General features: G+C 36.3%; 1 protein-coding gene across 8 annotated transcripts in view; it reads left to right on the plus strand.

Annotated features, from left to right (window-relative positions):
• The window catches only part of RABGAP1L (RAB GTPase activating protein 1 like), a 677,120-nt gene that overhangs the window by 175,381 nt on the left and 487,113 nt on the right, over positions 1–14,626 (plus strand). For all 8 annotated transcript variants that reach the window (XM_061160753.1, XM_061160754.1, XM_061160755.1 and 5 more), the window contains exon 12: positions 11,045–11,138. In XM_061160753.1, the coding sequence (XP_061016736.1) occupies positions 11,045–11,138 (94 nt within the window). The remainder of the gene's footprint in view (positions 1–11,044; positions 11,139–14,626) is intronic.

Consider the following 14,626-nt stretch of genomic DNA (forward strand, 5'->3'; position numbering starts at 1 on the left):
AAATATTTGAATGAATGAATAGCTAATCAATTTTTGCTTCACTTTACTTGCACTATTTTTAACTTCTGTCTAAAATTAATTTTTTGGTAGATGAATAGAGTAGATATAAATGGTATACAAATGTACTAGAGGTATGGGCTTCATGTATCTAATCTCTAAAATCATCCGTTTCTTAATGTATGAAGAGAACATGGTATTATACTAATAGCTACCATTAATTGAATGTGTACAGTATTCTAAGTATTTAAAGCTTTCCCTCTAATTGACCTTTCCTATTGTTGTGTATGTTATTCTTTGTTTGAAAGGTACTTTGATCAAAACTTGTGCTGGCTGCATTTCCCTTATCATTTAGATCTCAGCTCAGGCTCAAATATTACTCCTTCAGATAATCTTATAGCTGAAGTAGGCTTTTTCTTCTCTCTCAATTTTTCCTGGAAGTGATTTTCTTATATATTGAGGTAGTGTTAGTCTTTCCATCATCATGCTCTAATGGCACTTCATACACACCACTATTAGTAATTTTTAAAATGCTTTCTTATAAATATGGTCTTTTAAATTAATTTCTGTCACCTTCTAGAGTTTGAGTTCCTAAGGGGCAGATGGTGTTTTATTATTTTTTGAGCTCCCAATGCCTACCATGTAGCAAGTGTTAGGTAAATATTTGTTTAATGAGTGGGAATTTCTTAGAAATATTCGATTCAGAGACAAAAAAACGTATTCTTGTTTTTAAAATCTGTTAATGGAAGATATAATTGGTGATATAGGGGTGGATAAATGTACAGAAAAGAGTTAACAAACTTCAGACTTCTGTCCTTAGAAGAGCCTGTTTGCAAGGTTGGCCTCCGGCTGGTATTGGTAAACTTAGAGTTTAGGAGGGTTGCCACATTCCCTAACTGAGAAGAGTGACTAACTCTGCCTGAATTGTTTGTACTACAGTATGGTTTATCCTGAACACCTGCTTTTCTCCTGGCTTCTGAAATTTTGGTACATGCTCAGCATAGAGTACTTATGACCAGCCTCAGGAAAAACTCCTGGTGCAGTGTCTCTGATGAGCTTTCCTGGTAGATGGTGTTTCACACGTGGTGTCACAGCTCATCACTGGAGGAATTGAGTGCGCTTCCCTGGTGGCTCAGATGGTAAGGAATCCTCCTGAGTTGCGGGAGACATGGGTTTAGTCCCTGGATTCGGAACATTCCCTGGAAGAGGGCATGGCAACCCACTCCAGTATTCTTGCCTGGAGAATCCCCATGGACAAAAGAGCTTGGCAGGCTACAGTTTGTGGGGTCAAAAAGAGTTGGACACGGCTGAATGACTAAGCACTGAGCACCTGGAGAGGATTCCCCTGGGAGAGGATTCTTGGAAGTTTCTGCTTTCTCTCTGCTAGCCTTCACCCAGTGTGCCTTTTTCCTTTGCTGATTTTTCTTTGTATCCTTTCACAGTCACTAGTAAATCATGTATTAAGTAACTATCTGCTGATTTCTCTGAGTCCTCCTAGGGAATCATTGAACCTGGAGTTGATCTTGAACACCTCTGATATAACAGGATAGATAAATTTTTTCTACTTCTAATTGGGAAGAAGATAGTAGATGATAAATAAATAAGAAAAATGTGAAGAACTAATGATGCTTGATTGGTTTGGGTAGCTGCTTTAGATTAGGTGGTCAGGAAAAATTTCTCTGAGTAGGTGACATTTAAATTGAGATCCGAATGACAAGAGAGAGTCAGCTGTTGGAAGATGGGGAAAGGGCATTTCAGGAGGGAGGCCAGGTGGTACAGAGTCTCAGATGTGAAAGTATGCCTGATGATTTTTGAAGAAGTGAAAGGGAGGACAGATGACCAAATGGCAGGGGACAGGCAACTTAGTAGTACAACAGATGTAGACAGGTAGCCAGGGGGGAAATCCTGTTACTTTCTGTAAGCCACAGTGAGGGCTTTCTCTTTTTTGAAGACTTTGAAGGGTTCTAAGCTGGAGAGACAAAGATTTGGTTCATGATTTCAAAATGCCACAGCAGCTGGATACATGTAGAATGGAGTTCAGTAGAGCATGAAGTTCAGAGCATGAGTTCAGGAAGATTGTTTAGGAGACCCTCATAGTAAGATCTGTCAAAATGTTAGAGGTTAGAGTTAGAGTTGTATTTGGAAAGGGAGAAAAGTAGATAGATTTGAGATAACATTTTGGAGGTGGTATGCACAAGGGTTGGGTAATTAAATGTAGGTGATGAGGGTAAAAGGTTTCAAGAACAACTTGTAGATTTGCAGTTTGAGCAACTGGATAGATAGTGATATCATTTATGAAAACACTGAAGAGGAGATCCAACCAGTCCATCCTAAAGGAGATCAGTCCTGGGTGTTCATTGGAAGGACTGATGTTGAAGCTGAAAATCCAATTCTTTGGCCACCTGATGCGAAGAGCTGACTCATTTGAAAAGACCCTGATGCTGGGAAAGATTGAAGGCAGGAGGAGAAGGGGATGACAGAGGATGAGATGGTTGGATGGCATCACTGACTCAATGGATATGAGTTTGAGTAAACTCTGGGAGTTGGCAATGTACAGGGAGGCCTGGCATGCTGCAGTCCATGGGGTCGCAGAGTCGGACACGACTGAGCGACTGGACTGAACTGAGCTGAGCTAAAGAGGGATAGGAAATCAGGCAAATACAAGTATTTGTTGTCTTTGGAGAAATGTATACTTAGGTCTTCTGTCCATTTTTTGATTAGGTCGTTTGTTTGTTTGCTATTGAGCAGCATGAGCTGTTTGTAAATTCTGGAGACTAGTCTCTTGTTCCTTGCATCATTTGCAAATATTTTCTCCCATTCTGTCAGTTGTCTTTTCATTCTGTCTGTGGTTTCCTTGGATGTGCAAACTCTTTTGAGTTTAACTAGTTCGTATTTGTTTATTTTTGTTTTTATTTCCACTACTCTAGGAGATGGCTCAGAAAAGATATTGCTGCAATTTATGATGTGAAAGAGTGTTCTGCCTATGTTTTCCTCTATGAGTTTTATAGTATCTGGTCTTATGTTTATGTTTCATATCCATTTTGAGTTTATTTTTGTGTATGGTGTTAAAGAATATTCTAATTTCATTTTTTAAATATAGCTGTCCAGTTTTCCCAGCACTATTTATTGAAGACATTTTCTTTTCTCCATTGTATAGTCCTTGCCTCCTTTGTCATGGATTAATTGAACTTGGGTGTGTAGGTTTATTTCTGGGCTTTATATCCTGTCCCGTTGATTTGTATTTCTGTTTCTGTGCCAGCACCATAATGTTTTGATGACTGTAGGTTTGTAGTATAGTCTGAAGTCAAAGAGCCTGGTTCTTTTAGCTCTGATTTTCTTCCTGAAGATTGCTTTGATTGCTTGTGGTCTTTTGTGTCTCTATACAGATGTTGCCAGCCAAATTGCCCAGTACTTTGATAGGGAGGAATATAGTGATGACTAGAACACAGTTTCTAACAAAAGTGAGTAAGTTAGTCTAGAAAGGAAGGCAGACAAGTATTCAGGACATCACAGGAAGATGTGTGATCATGGGCCACATAGAGAATGTTAGCAGGCCCGACAGATGGAACTTAAATTCCAAAAACTGGAGTTTTTCTCAAAAATCTGTTTATTTTCTATTGCTTTCACAAATTTTTTTTTTGACTTTTGAATTTTAGAATCCTTGTGTGTATGAGATCATCTGTACTGGAGTGGGCTGCTGTGCCCTCCTCCAGAGGATCTTCCCAACCCAGGGATCGAACCCAGGTTTCCAGCATTGCAGGCAGATTCTTTACCATCTGAGCCACCAGGAATGCCCATATTAAAAGCTAACCTAAGTCTATTTTGTCAGTTTTTGCTTTCCCCTCTATTGTGTTCTTTACTTGGCAATCTCTTCATATACTTAATATGCTTTCTCTTAAAGAGAACCATTTCCTCCAGATTTTGTCACCCCTCCGTATTTTGGTTACTTATCCATCTCTCTTTCTCCCTCCTTCCTCTTCCTCTCCTCATAAATACACACAGAGAGACACATGTGTGTACATATGTACACACTCACATATGTGTTCATAAGTGTCCCCATATACATGTTTATATATATATATACACATATATATAGATAGGTGGATAGATCATTATTCAGTCTTCATCATGTCTAGTTATCTGATTTTCTCAGTAACTCAACTGAATTTATATTCTGAAGTATAGTCTCTCAGTGGAATATATAAACCCAACTGCAGACATGAACCTGATTTCACTGTTACTTCTTTGCCTGATTTCATGTGGCTTCTTTGGCTAGTTTTGTGGGCATTTCCCTTTCCTTATTTATTTGTGAGTATTTTCCCTTTCAGTTACACTCTTGGTTGAAGAGGGTTGTCTGCTCAGAGGACTCTTGAGTATGTTGTGTACCACATGGTAGATGTCAGTGAGTTCCCTTTCTACCTTAAGGTAGATTTGACCTAGCCTGATAAATTCTTTCTTGTCTTGCTACTCTTTGTTTCTAATTATCTCCAACTCTTGTTCAGTTTTTCCCTCTTAATTGAATAGCTACCTTAAAAAAATCATTCTTTGAATGTGTTTTAAAACAATTTTTTATTAAATCATATGTTCTTTTTAAAAAATCTGCCAGATGTTATTTTCCTCTTTTACCACCTCAGTTTATTTTGTAAAGGGTCATAGATAGCACATTCAGATAGACATTACTCAAATTTCTTATTCTAGGCCTATGCTAACCTCTACAAATACATCAAGCTTTATACACTAAATATCTACAGTTTTTTGTATGTCACTCGTACATACATACATACAATTTTAAAAATAGGAAAATGGAATAAAATTAAAATGCATTTCCAAAGAACTGAAATTCGAAGTGTAAATACATAACTAAATAAATTCTGAGTCATTACTATCCCAGAAAAATGTAAAATGTAACAGTTGGCTTAACATTGTTAATTGTCCTTAACATCAGGCGTGTTGGTTGCCCTAGTTCTCTTGAGTGTGGTTGACAGGTTTCAGCAATTAATGATACATTTTTATTAATCACTTATGCTTAGGAACTACAGGGATTATTAATTTTAAACTTGTAATTAGATTCAGAATGACAGTGATGATAATTTAGTTGGAAAGAAGCAAGCAATTTGTGGTCTCTACCTTGAATCTTTTCTCTATCGTAAATCAACTTGCTTTGGACAGTGGGAAATGTTAGAACATTTTAGAAACTAAGGAATATATTTTGTTTTACATTAATGATTTACATTTGTGTATAAGTTTCTATGTAAAACAAGTATATTCTGACTGTGATGTGAAAATTGAGAGATTATATTATATTCAAAGTCATTAAAATGTGGCTATAGGGTTTGGCCTTCAAAATGATATTCTTTACAACTAATTAATCAAGGTGGCACTAGTGGTAAAAAATCCACATGCCAGTGCAGAAGACAGAAGAGACGTGGATTTGATCCCTGGGTTGGGAATATCCCTTGGAGTAGGAAATGGCGACCCACTCCAGTATTCTTGCCTGGAGAATTCCATGGACAGAAGAGCCTGGCAGACTACAGTCCATACGGTCTCAAAGAGTGGGACATAACTTAAGTGACTTAGCAGGCAGCAGGCAATCAAAATGAATCACTTTGTTACTACTCCAGGTTGGAAGATGTTATTTTACAGACCTGTTTCTACACATTTTGCACAGTTAGTAAAATTTTCAGTTTTTTTCTCCCAAGTGTGTTTAGATGAAAGGTTTTAGCAACCTGTGATTGCCTGTATTTCTTTCAACAAATATTTATTACTTATTAAGAAAGACTAAAATTAAGGGGAGAAATATCTGAAAATCTTCAGTAGTCACATTTTATCTGTGCTTACTTTTCAGCTTTTTATTTTATGAGTAATTCTTTAGTAGAAAAGAAAATGAGATTTTTGTGCTTATTTGTCCCTAATTTTGTTATTTATTTTTAACTTTATTTGAAAAAAAGTATTTTGTATATCTGTGTCTGTACTTTTTTTCCTTTTATGATGTTTGTTGATACTAGTTCTGAAAAGTTCCTTTTATGATTAGGATGAAAAACATTGCTAATAGAAACACAATTCTTTTTCAAAGCAGGGAGTAGTGACAAAGTTAAGAAACTAAATTATTTTGATTGCAGCATCATACATATTTATTTTGTTTGATCTAAAAATTTACATCTATTATAACTTCTTTTGGCATTGTAGAATTGGTTTCTGCTCTCTGCATACTAGAAATCAGTGGATAAGACAGAACAAACCTGGAATCCTTTTTAAGTTACTTTTAAGTGCTTTGAAGGTAGGCAACTATGGGCTCAATAACAATAAGAATAAAAATGATAGCTAACACTTGAGTGCTACTGTGTGCCAGGCACCCTGTGTAGTACCTCAAATACATTTTCATTTAACTTTTACAATGCTACCTGATTGATATTATTCCCATTTCACTGATGTTTAGATTAAAGAAAGCAGTAGTCCTACAGTATGAATCCAGTGACATCTGAAATGCTCTTCATGGTCCTGCTTTCTAAAGGACACCAGTAACTGCAGGGAAATTGAAATTGATGAGGAAAATGTTCATGATAAGGAAGTGAAACTAGGCATATTAAGATGAGTCTCTACCAAATCCTGCTATGTAAGTTATGCAGAGTCTGCCAGAGACCTCTCCTAAAGTTAAGCTTTATAGAGTAAGATGAAACTATTACCTACAAATTCCCTCAACTAACTCTCTTAACATTGTCCTATTTCTCCAAAGCCTCTCATGCATTCAAAATAGGAATTGTCCTCCTCTTCAATCAATACTCCGAAACCTGGGCAATTTCATGTGTTTACAGAAAATTTGCCTGATTTCTCATCTTTCTTGCTGAAGGGTTTTCCTTCCCAAGTGCCTTATATGTATGAACATATTCTCAAAATAAAGCAGCCACAAAGTAATCCTTCTATTCATTTCATAGTCCAGTGTTATGTGCTGAAGTTTACTTATAAAGGCAAATAAGATACAATCCCAGCCCTCTAAGAGCTTGGACTTCAAGAGAAGGACATGAATGTTACAGATATTAAATATATGATTAAGTAATGTAAACAGGCATGATTTTAAAAAGTTTATTGTTTTTGACTGCATTGGGTTTTCATTGCTGCACATAGGCTGTCACTAGTCGCAGTGAGTGAGGGCTACTTTCTAGTTGCAGTGCACAGGCTCCTCATTGTGGTGGCTTCTCTTGTTGGGTTCCAGGGCAGGCAAGGTTCAGTAGTTGGTGGTGCGTGGGCTTAACTGTCTCACCCCATGTGGAATCTTGAGCAGGGATTGAACCCATGTTCCTTGCATTGGCAGGCAAATTCCTAAACCACTGCACCAACAGGGAGTCCAAAAGGCATGTTTTCACGGAAGTCTTAAAGACATTATTGTAGGAGTCTATTTTGTTTGTTTATTTATTCAGTCACTCAGTCATGTCTGACTCTCTGTGACCCTTTGGACGATAGCCAACCAGGTTCCTCTGTCCATGGGATTGCCCAGACAAGAATACTGGAGCGGATTGTCATTTCCTTCTCCAGGGGATCTTCCCAACCCAGAGATCAAACCCCCGTTTCCTGGGTCTCTTGCATTGCACATGGATTCTTTACCCACTGAGCCGTTGAGGAAGCCTCCTAACTTACTTGGCTAAATCCTACTTTTCATCCAAATATTTGGCTCCTGACCTTCTGTTGTCTCTGCCTTAATTGTTCATCAGGGGTCTGGTTTTACTTCATTGTGCCCGTTTTCTTTCCTTCTCCTTGGAGTTCTCCATTGCTAATCTAGTTGCTTACAGTTCTGATTTCCTTTTTTGATGGACAGTAACTTGGGAGAGTGTCAAGAAGACACGACGCTGTTGTTATCATTCATGTTTTTATGACATAGCAGTAGGGGTTAAATAAAATAGGTGTTTGTTTCATATAGCACAGGGGTCATTTAAAAGATTAAAATCCTTTCCCTGTGCTTTTTATAGTTACACACAACTTATGTTAAAAGATAAAAGTATTACAGAAATATAAAACTTAGAACTGAAAGATGCATTCCCTAAATATTTATTGAGTGCCTGCTATGTGATAAGATACTGTTAGTTATTGAAACGTAATTGCTGTTAATAGTTTGGTGTATATTCTTACAGCTATTTTTAAAGATCTTTGTAATCATATAAGGAATAATATTTACTAAAATAAAATCATACTTAAAATTGCTCTTTTATTTCTTTTTATCACAATATATTTTGGATGATTTTCATTTAGCATATAAAGATTCACCAATTCATTTAAACTGCTAGATAGTATTCTTTTGACTGGATAGACCAAAATTTAGTTAATAAAAGTCCTATTGAAGGATTCCTGATAGTTTTCAGTTTCTTTTTTCACAAACAATGATACAGTGAAAATCCTTTTACATATTTTTTTGGCATATGTGTTTCTGGATCATAAACTTCTAGAAGTGACGTTACTAGACCAAATGGTATTTTCATCTTAGAATCTTAATAAAGATTGCTTGTTTAAGTATCAACCTTCCTGTTTCCCATTTTATCAACACCAGATATTATTATTCTTTATACTGTCTGCCAGTCTAATTGATGAATATGTTTCATTGTTTTAATTTGCATTGAAAAATTATTAATGAGCTAGGGCTTTCTTTTTTAGCTAGTTGTATTTTATGTATTTTGCCCTGTACTATGTTCATGTCCTTGGCCCAATTTTCTGTTGGACTGCTCTTTATTTTGATATGTTACACAAAATAGTCCTGTCATATGTTAGAATTTTTTTTTCTAAATATATACTGTAAATACAGTTTTAAAAAATATATACTGTACCTTACATCATAGAAGTTTTAATTTTATAGGTAGTCATATTTCTTATTCTTTCTTAAAGCATCTTCATTTTGTTTCATGCTTAGGGATTCCTTTCCCAGCAAGAACAATAAGAGTCCAAAAGAGTCTCAATATCAGTAGTACCTTTTGAGTTTTTTCATATTCAAGATTAGTGATGTCCATTGGTGTTCGTTTCCTTGTTTCTGTCATTGTGTTCTTAGATTTTGATCTCCCAACTTAGCGTGTACAATTTGGCACGTTGGTGTATTATTATTTACTGTGTGGCAAATTAAAGTATAATGTGGGATCATCTTGGACTCTGCTTAATTGAATATCAACTTATAAACACTTATGTTTGGTACTAATTAATAAGAAGGGTGACCAGAAGTCTGTTTGCCTGAGATAGTGTAAGTTTAACCTGTTTTCTAGTGTAATTTTTAATAGTGTCCCTTTTCACTGCTGATGTTAAACAAATAAAACCAGCCAGTTATTTTACCAGCAGAATAAGTTTATTTTGTAATAGGAGAGAATTGCAATTTGGGACAAGCAAACAACAGTAAACGATAGGCATATCTGGAGAATGGAGGAGAGGGGCTTGCTTTTATAGAGAAAAGGAGGAAGTTGGGGAGGGCTGCAGGGCTTCTTCACTGACTGCAGGTGGCTAGCAGCTTGTCCTTGCTGGATCGGGAGGAAATCTTCCTTCCTGTTAGTGCCTGTAAGCTTCCACGAATGATACATGTGTGAGAATTGCCCCTTCAGGGTTTCCTGACTTCACTTTAAATGAGATTTCCTTTATTCATTTTCATATTACTTACAGAAGTGCCTCATTTTAGTTAAAAATTATAAGGATTATAAGGCACAGTTTTTCATGTTAGGCTATTTTAATATTAAGACTTCAGTTGTTTCTGTTTACTTTATTCCTCCAATACTTAGTAATACTTCATTTGCTTTAGCTTTAAAAGAAACAAAACCCTCTCAGTTCTGTGTGAGATATTTCTAGAGCAGTGATGTTAGCGTATAGCCTCTTAACCTTCATTCCCAATATCCAGAATAATACTTGCTTTTAGAATAAAATGTCCATCATCATTCTTGTTTATCTGATGTTGTCCTAAAGATGATGAAGCATTTGTGTGTGTGTGTGTATATAGTTTGGTTTTATTTTGCTAAATATGTGATAAAATCTTTTCAGGTAGATATAAACACATCTTTTAAACATCACCAAATAAATCTTTATTTATCACATTAATTTTTGATGTTGAATATATCCACTGGTATGAATGAGTTTCTGCTTGGATCATTGGATTTGTCACATGCTAAGCAATATTGTTTTTAACACAGATCCCTGTGAGATTCACTTAATGCCAATCCTTATTATACTATAACAGCATTGGTGAAACCTTGGTATGTGCTATCAGCCAGACAGATTTTTATCTAGCTTATTTTATCATTCAATCAGTACTTCTCCAGCTTTTTCTTAGGTAGCACTGTGTCAAAAGCTTTGTTATAGTGTAGATGAATTGTGTCCATTACATTTCCTTTCTTTACCAAGTCTGTTACCATTCAAAAGATTTATAGAATTTAGAATTAACTTATTTTCACTACTGATTGTAAACTACAACTCAAGCTGTCTTATTCTTTCTAAAACTATTACTTTATATTTTGCGATGTCTTGTGAAGTTGTCATTTTGAAAGATGAAAGTTTCATCTCTGGGAGACACTGGGACATGGATTTGATCCCTGGGTTGAGAAAGATCCCCTGGAGCAGGAAATGGCAACCCACTCTAGTATGCTTGTCTGTAGAATCCCACGGACAGCAGAGCCTGGTGGCCCTGTGTCCATAGGGTCTCAAGGATTAGGACACGACTGAGTGACTGAATACACACACACAATATTTGAGAATACTAAACTGATGGATAAAATACTAAATAGGAATTTCTAACCATGTTACCATTAGCTTTTAAATTTTACTTCCGTTGGGTAAAGATATTTATTTATAGGTATTTTCAGTTTCATACCATGTAAACCGTGGACAAGAATTTTAATAAAAACTTTGTGCTTTGAAAATACTTATTTTGGCACTGAAATAAAATATATTATTGAAGTTTATACTGTTATTTTTGCAGTGGTGTAATATAAGCTGAAGTATTTGTTTTATTAGAAACAGTCATGCTTCTTGTTTTATAACACATAAATATACAATGTACTATATAATGTTTGTTGTTTTTGTGTTTCTTCTGCAGAGAGTGATAATGAACTCTCAAGTGGAACAGGTGATGTGTCTAAGGATTGTCCTGAGAAGATCCTATATTCTTGGGGAGAATTGCTAGGAAGATGGTAAAAATTTATTTTTCTTATTGAAAATTTTATATTTACGTGATTGTTCATCTGTTGTATTAATTAAAAAACTGCGTGTTTATGTATCTTTATATTGAGATAACTTAGGGAGTAAATATAGATAGTCATCTAGGTGCCAAGCCCTCAACCAGCAGTGGAGTCTGGCAGTTGGAAAGATGAGTAGGAAATATTGTGCAAAGGAGTCCCAGAAAGCTCAACCAATAGTGTAGGAGGAGAATCAAGGTAAACACAAGTGAATAAGTCTATCAAGAACAAAGTGCTCAGCTGCTGAAAGGTCACGTTGGAGGAAGCCTGAGAATTTCATTGAGTCCAGCAGTTTGAATGTCACTGGTGACTCACACAAGAAACTCTCCATAGAGAGGGAGGAATGAAAGCCTGGTTGGACTATATCTAGGAGGAAAGGTAATCATCAGGTATAGATAGATAACTCTTGAGAGAAGTTTTGCTATAAAGGGGTGATAAGAAATAAGGACATATTAGTAAGTGAATGTGGGTTGAGAGATAATTTGAGCATGTACATTGTGTGCTGCTGTACGTGACTTGCAGGGAGAGAAAATTTGATGATGCCAGAAGAGGACACAATTGCAAGGGAAGCTGATGAATAGGCAGGAAGAGATGGGACTTGTTGAGTGATGGAGTTACAGTTAGGAGCATGATCATGCTGCAAGTCAATGACAGAGCCAGGGTTTGAATCTAGGCAGTCTGGCTGTAAAGGCAGGACTTTTTAACCAGTTGGACAGGCTGCCATTTCTATAATGTACATAGATTTCTGGATTCGTTATTATGGGTGCATGTAGAAGGTTTAGTAAGTGAGAGAATAGACTCAGAAAATTGATACTCTTTCCAATCTTCTAGTATGAATTTAAAAAGAAATAATGAGAATGACAGTATGATGGACAATACAGTAAAATACGTTTATGACTAATTAGACAGCCAGTTGAGATCTTCACTCTTTAAAATTGATTTGTCCACAAGATTTATAACTTGTTTCAATATGAAGCATCCTTGTAGGCTCTAGGAGATACACAGGTAAACACATAGCTCCTACCTTTGAGATTCACAAGCAAGAAGGGTGGGAATAGATAACAGGCCATTTTAACAAAATAACTGAAAAACTGAGGTTATTTCAAATTTCTTAACCATTTTTTTATATTTCTTTTCTGTGAAATGACAATCATTTGATTTTTGAGCCAACTTAAAAATATCGTCTACTTTCTCTAAGGAACTGTACTAGACACTGCTGAGTTAAAGATGAATAGTAGAAAATCCCTACCCCCAAGGAGTTTACCATCTTACAGAGACAGTGAAAGTGTTGGTCATTCAGTCGTGTCTGACTCTTTATGACCCCATGAACGGTAGCCCACCAGGCCCCTCTGTCCATGGAATGCTCCAGGCAGGAATACTGGAGCGGTTGTAATTTCCTTCTTCAGGGGATCTTCCTGACCCAGGGCTTGAATCCGGGTCTCCCACATTGCAGGTAGATTTACTGTCCAAGCCACCAGGGAAGCCACTAGAGGCATATAGACGTTAAAACAGAGAATTGTGACATAATGGATAAATGTTTCTGTTAGCACCCAGTGAAAATTTTGGAATGAACACAGAAGTAGGAAAAAAAAGATACAATAAACACGATAAAGACAGTTCCCAACACATATTTTAAAGATGAAGTTGCTATTATGGGGACTTCCCTGGTGGTCCAGTTGGTAATCCGGGGACTCAGATTCAATCCCTGGTAAGGGAACTACATCCCGCATGCTGCAACTAAGACTTTGCATGCCTCAACCAGAGATTCTCAGTATCACAACAAAGACCAGGCACAGCCAAACAAATAAATAAAAGTAAATACTAATAAAAAAGATCTTGGAAAATAACCTTTAAAAAATTGCTTTTATTGTGCTTTTTATTATTTAGAAGGTAATTTTGGAGTCAGAAGAAATTGTTAATAGAGTAGCTAGTTAGGACATAACTGAATGGGTTGATGAGGTCAGTACCAAACTCATGGGCCTTCTGTATAAAGTGTAGTTCCAAATGGAGAAATAATTCTAAAGTAGAGTTGATGGGATTCCTCAGCTACCATTCAGTGTACATTTTTTCAGAAATGTAATCTTTCTACATTATATTTTTTGTAGTGGACTTTAGCTAACTCATTTATAGAATCTTAGGGAACTGTTTTAAAGAACTCAGATAACTGATTTTTAGACCTGTAGAAAACTTTCTGAATCTTTTACAGTTGAAGTATTTTTATGTTTACGTGTCTCATTGTAGTTGTGTCATGACAGTTTATGTGAAAATGATGAGATTTGTCTAATTGAGAGAAGTTTGTTTCTATTACACAAGAATTGACAAAGTTTTAAAATTGCTCTTGGCGTATCTTTTTTAACGTTAATGTTTCTGTGGGTTTAGAGCATTTCAGTGAGTCTTAGGAATATTAGCTAGGGACTTACAAGAAGATATTTTTGTGATTCAGTTAGGTAGGGCACCTATTGTGCTTCATTTTGTGCTTTGGGGGAAAATTTTGTTTATGAAGAGACAGCCTGTGTTATCAAGGGGTTTTTAAATAAAACGTAGTTGAAAGTATTTTGAACTTACTGTGAAACAATGAGATCACTATATCAAAATAAAGTGAAACTTTTATGGATAAAATCAGAACTCAGATAATGAAATATACTATTAGAAATATATAAAGGAGGACTCGGAGAAGGCAATGGCATCCCACTCCAGTACTCTTGCCTGGAAAATCCCATGGATGGAGGAACCTGGTGGGCTACAGTCCATGGGGTCGCTAAGAGTCGGACACGACTGAGCAACTTCACTTTCACTTTTCACTTTCATGCATTTGAGAAGGAAATGGCAGCCCACTCCAGTGTTCTTGCCTAGAGAATCCCAGGGATGGGGGAGCCTGGTTGGCTGCTGTCTATGGGGTCGCATAGAGTTGGACACGACTAAAGTGATTTATCAGCAGTAGCAGCAAAGGAAGACTAATACTAATTTTAAATTATCAGAAAAAAAAAAGATACTATGGGAAAGAAAATGGAAAACACAGTAAAAATTCAGTGATGGAGGTCTTCATATGAAATTGGAGTTAAAGTGTTTTGAAATACTACATAAAAAAGTGAGCAAACAAAGATTTAGAGAAAAGGAAAGGAAGAAGGTCAGGGAGAGAGGAATTGAGGAAATGTTTGTGATAGAAATTTGGGAAGATCCCCTGGAGAAGAGAATGGCAACCCACTCCAGTATTCTTTCTTGGAGTATTCCATGGACAGAGGAGCCTGACAGGTTACAGTCCATGGGGTCACAGAGTCGGACATGACTGGGCAACTAACACACTTGTGATAGAAGGACTTGAAAACACCAAACTGAAAGTGGTAGCAAGATTTTTTTTATGTGTTGAATATGTTCAGAATGGTAATGCTGATGTCTTGCATATTAAATAATTATTTAAGGAATTGGGGCAGAATTATTTCTGG

The sequence above is a fragment of the Dama dama genome, chromosome 14, assembly GCF_033118175.1.
Source record: "Dama dama isolate Ldn47 chromosome 14, ASM3311817v1, whole genome shotgun sequence".
NCBI classification, from domain to species: domain Eukaryota; kingdom Metazoa; phylum Chordata; class Mammalia; order Artiodactyla; family Cervidae; genus Dama; species Dama dama.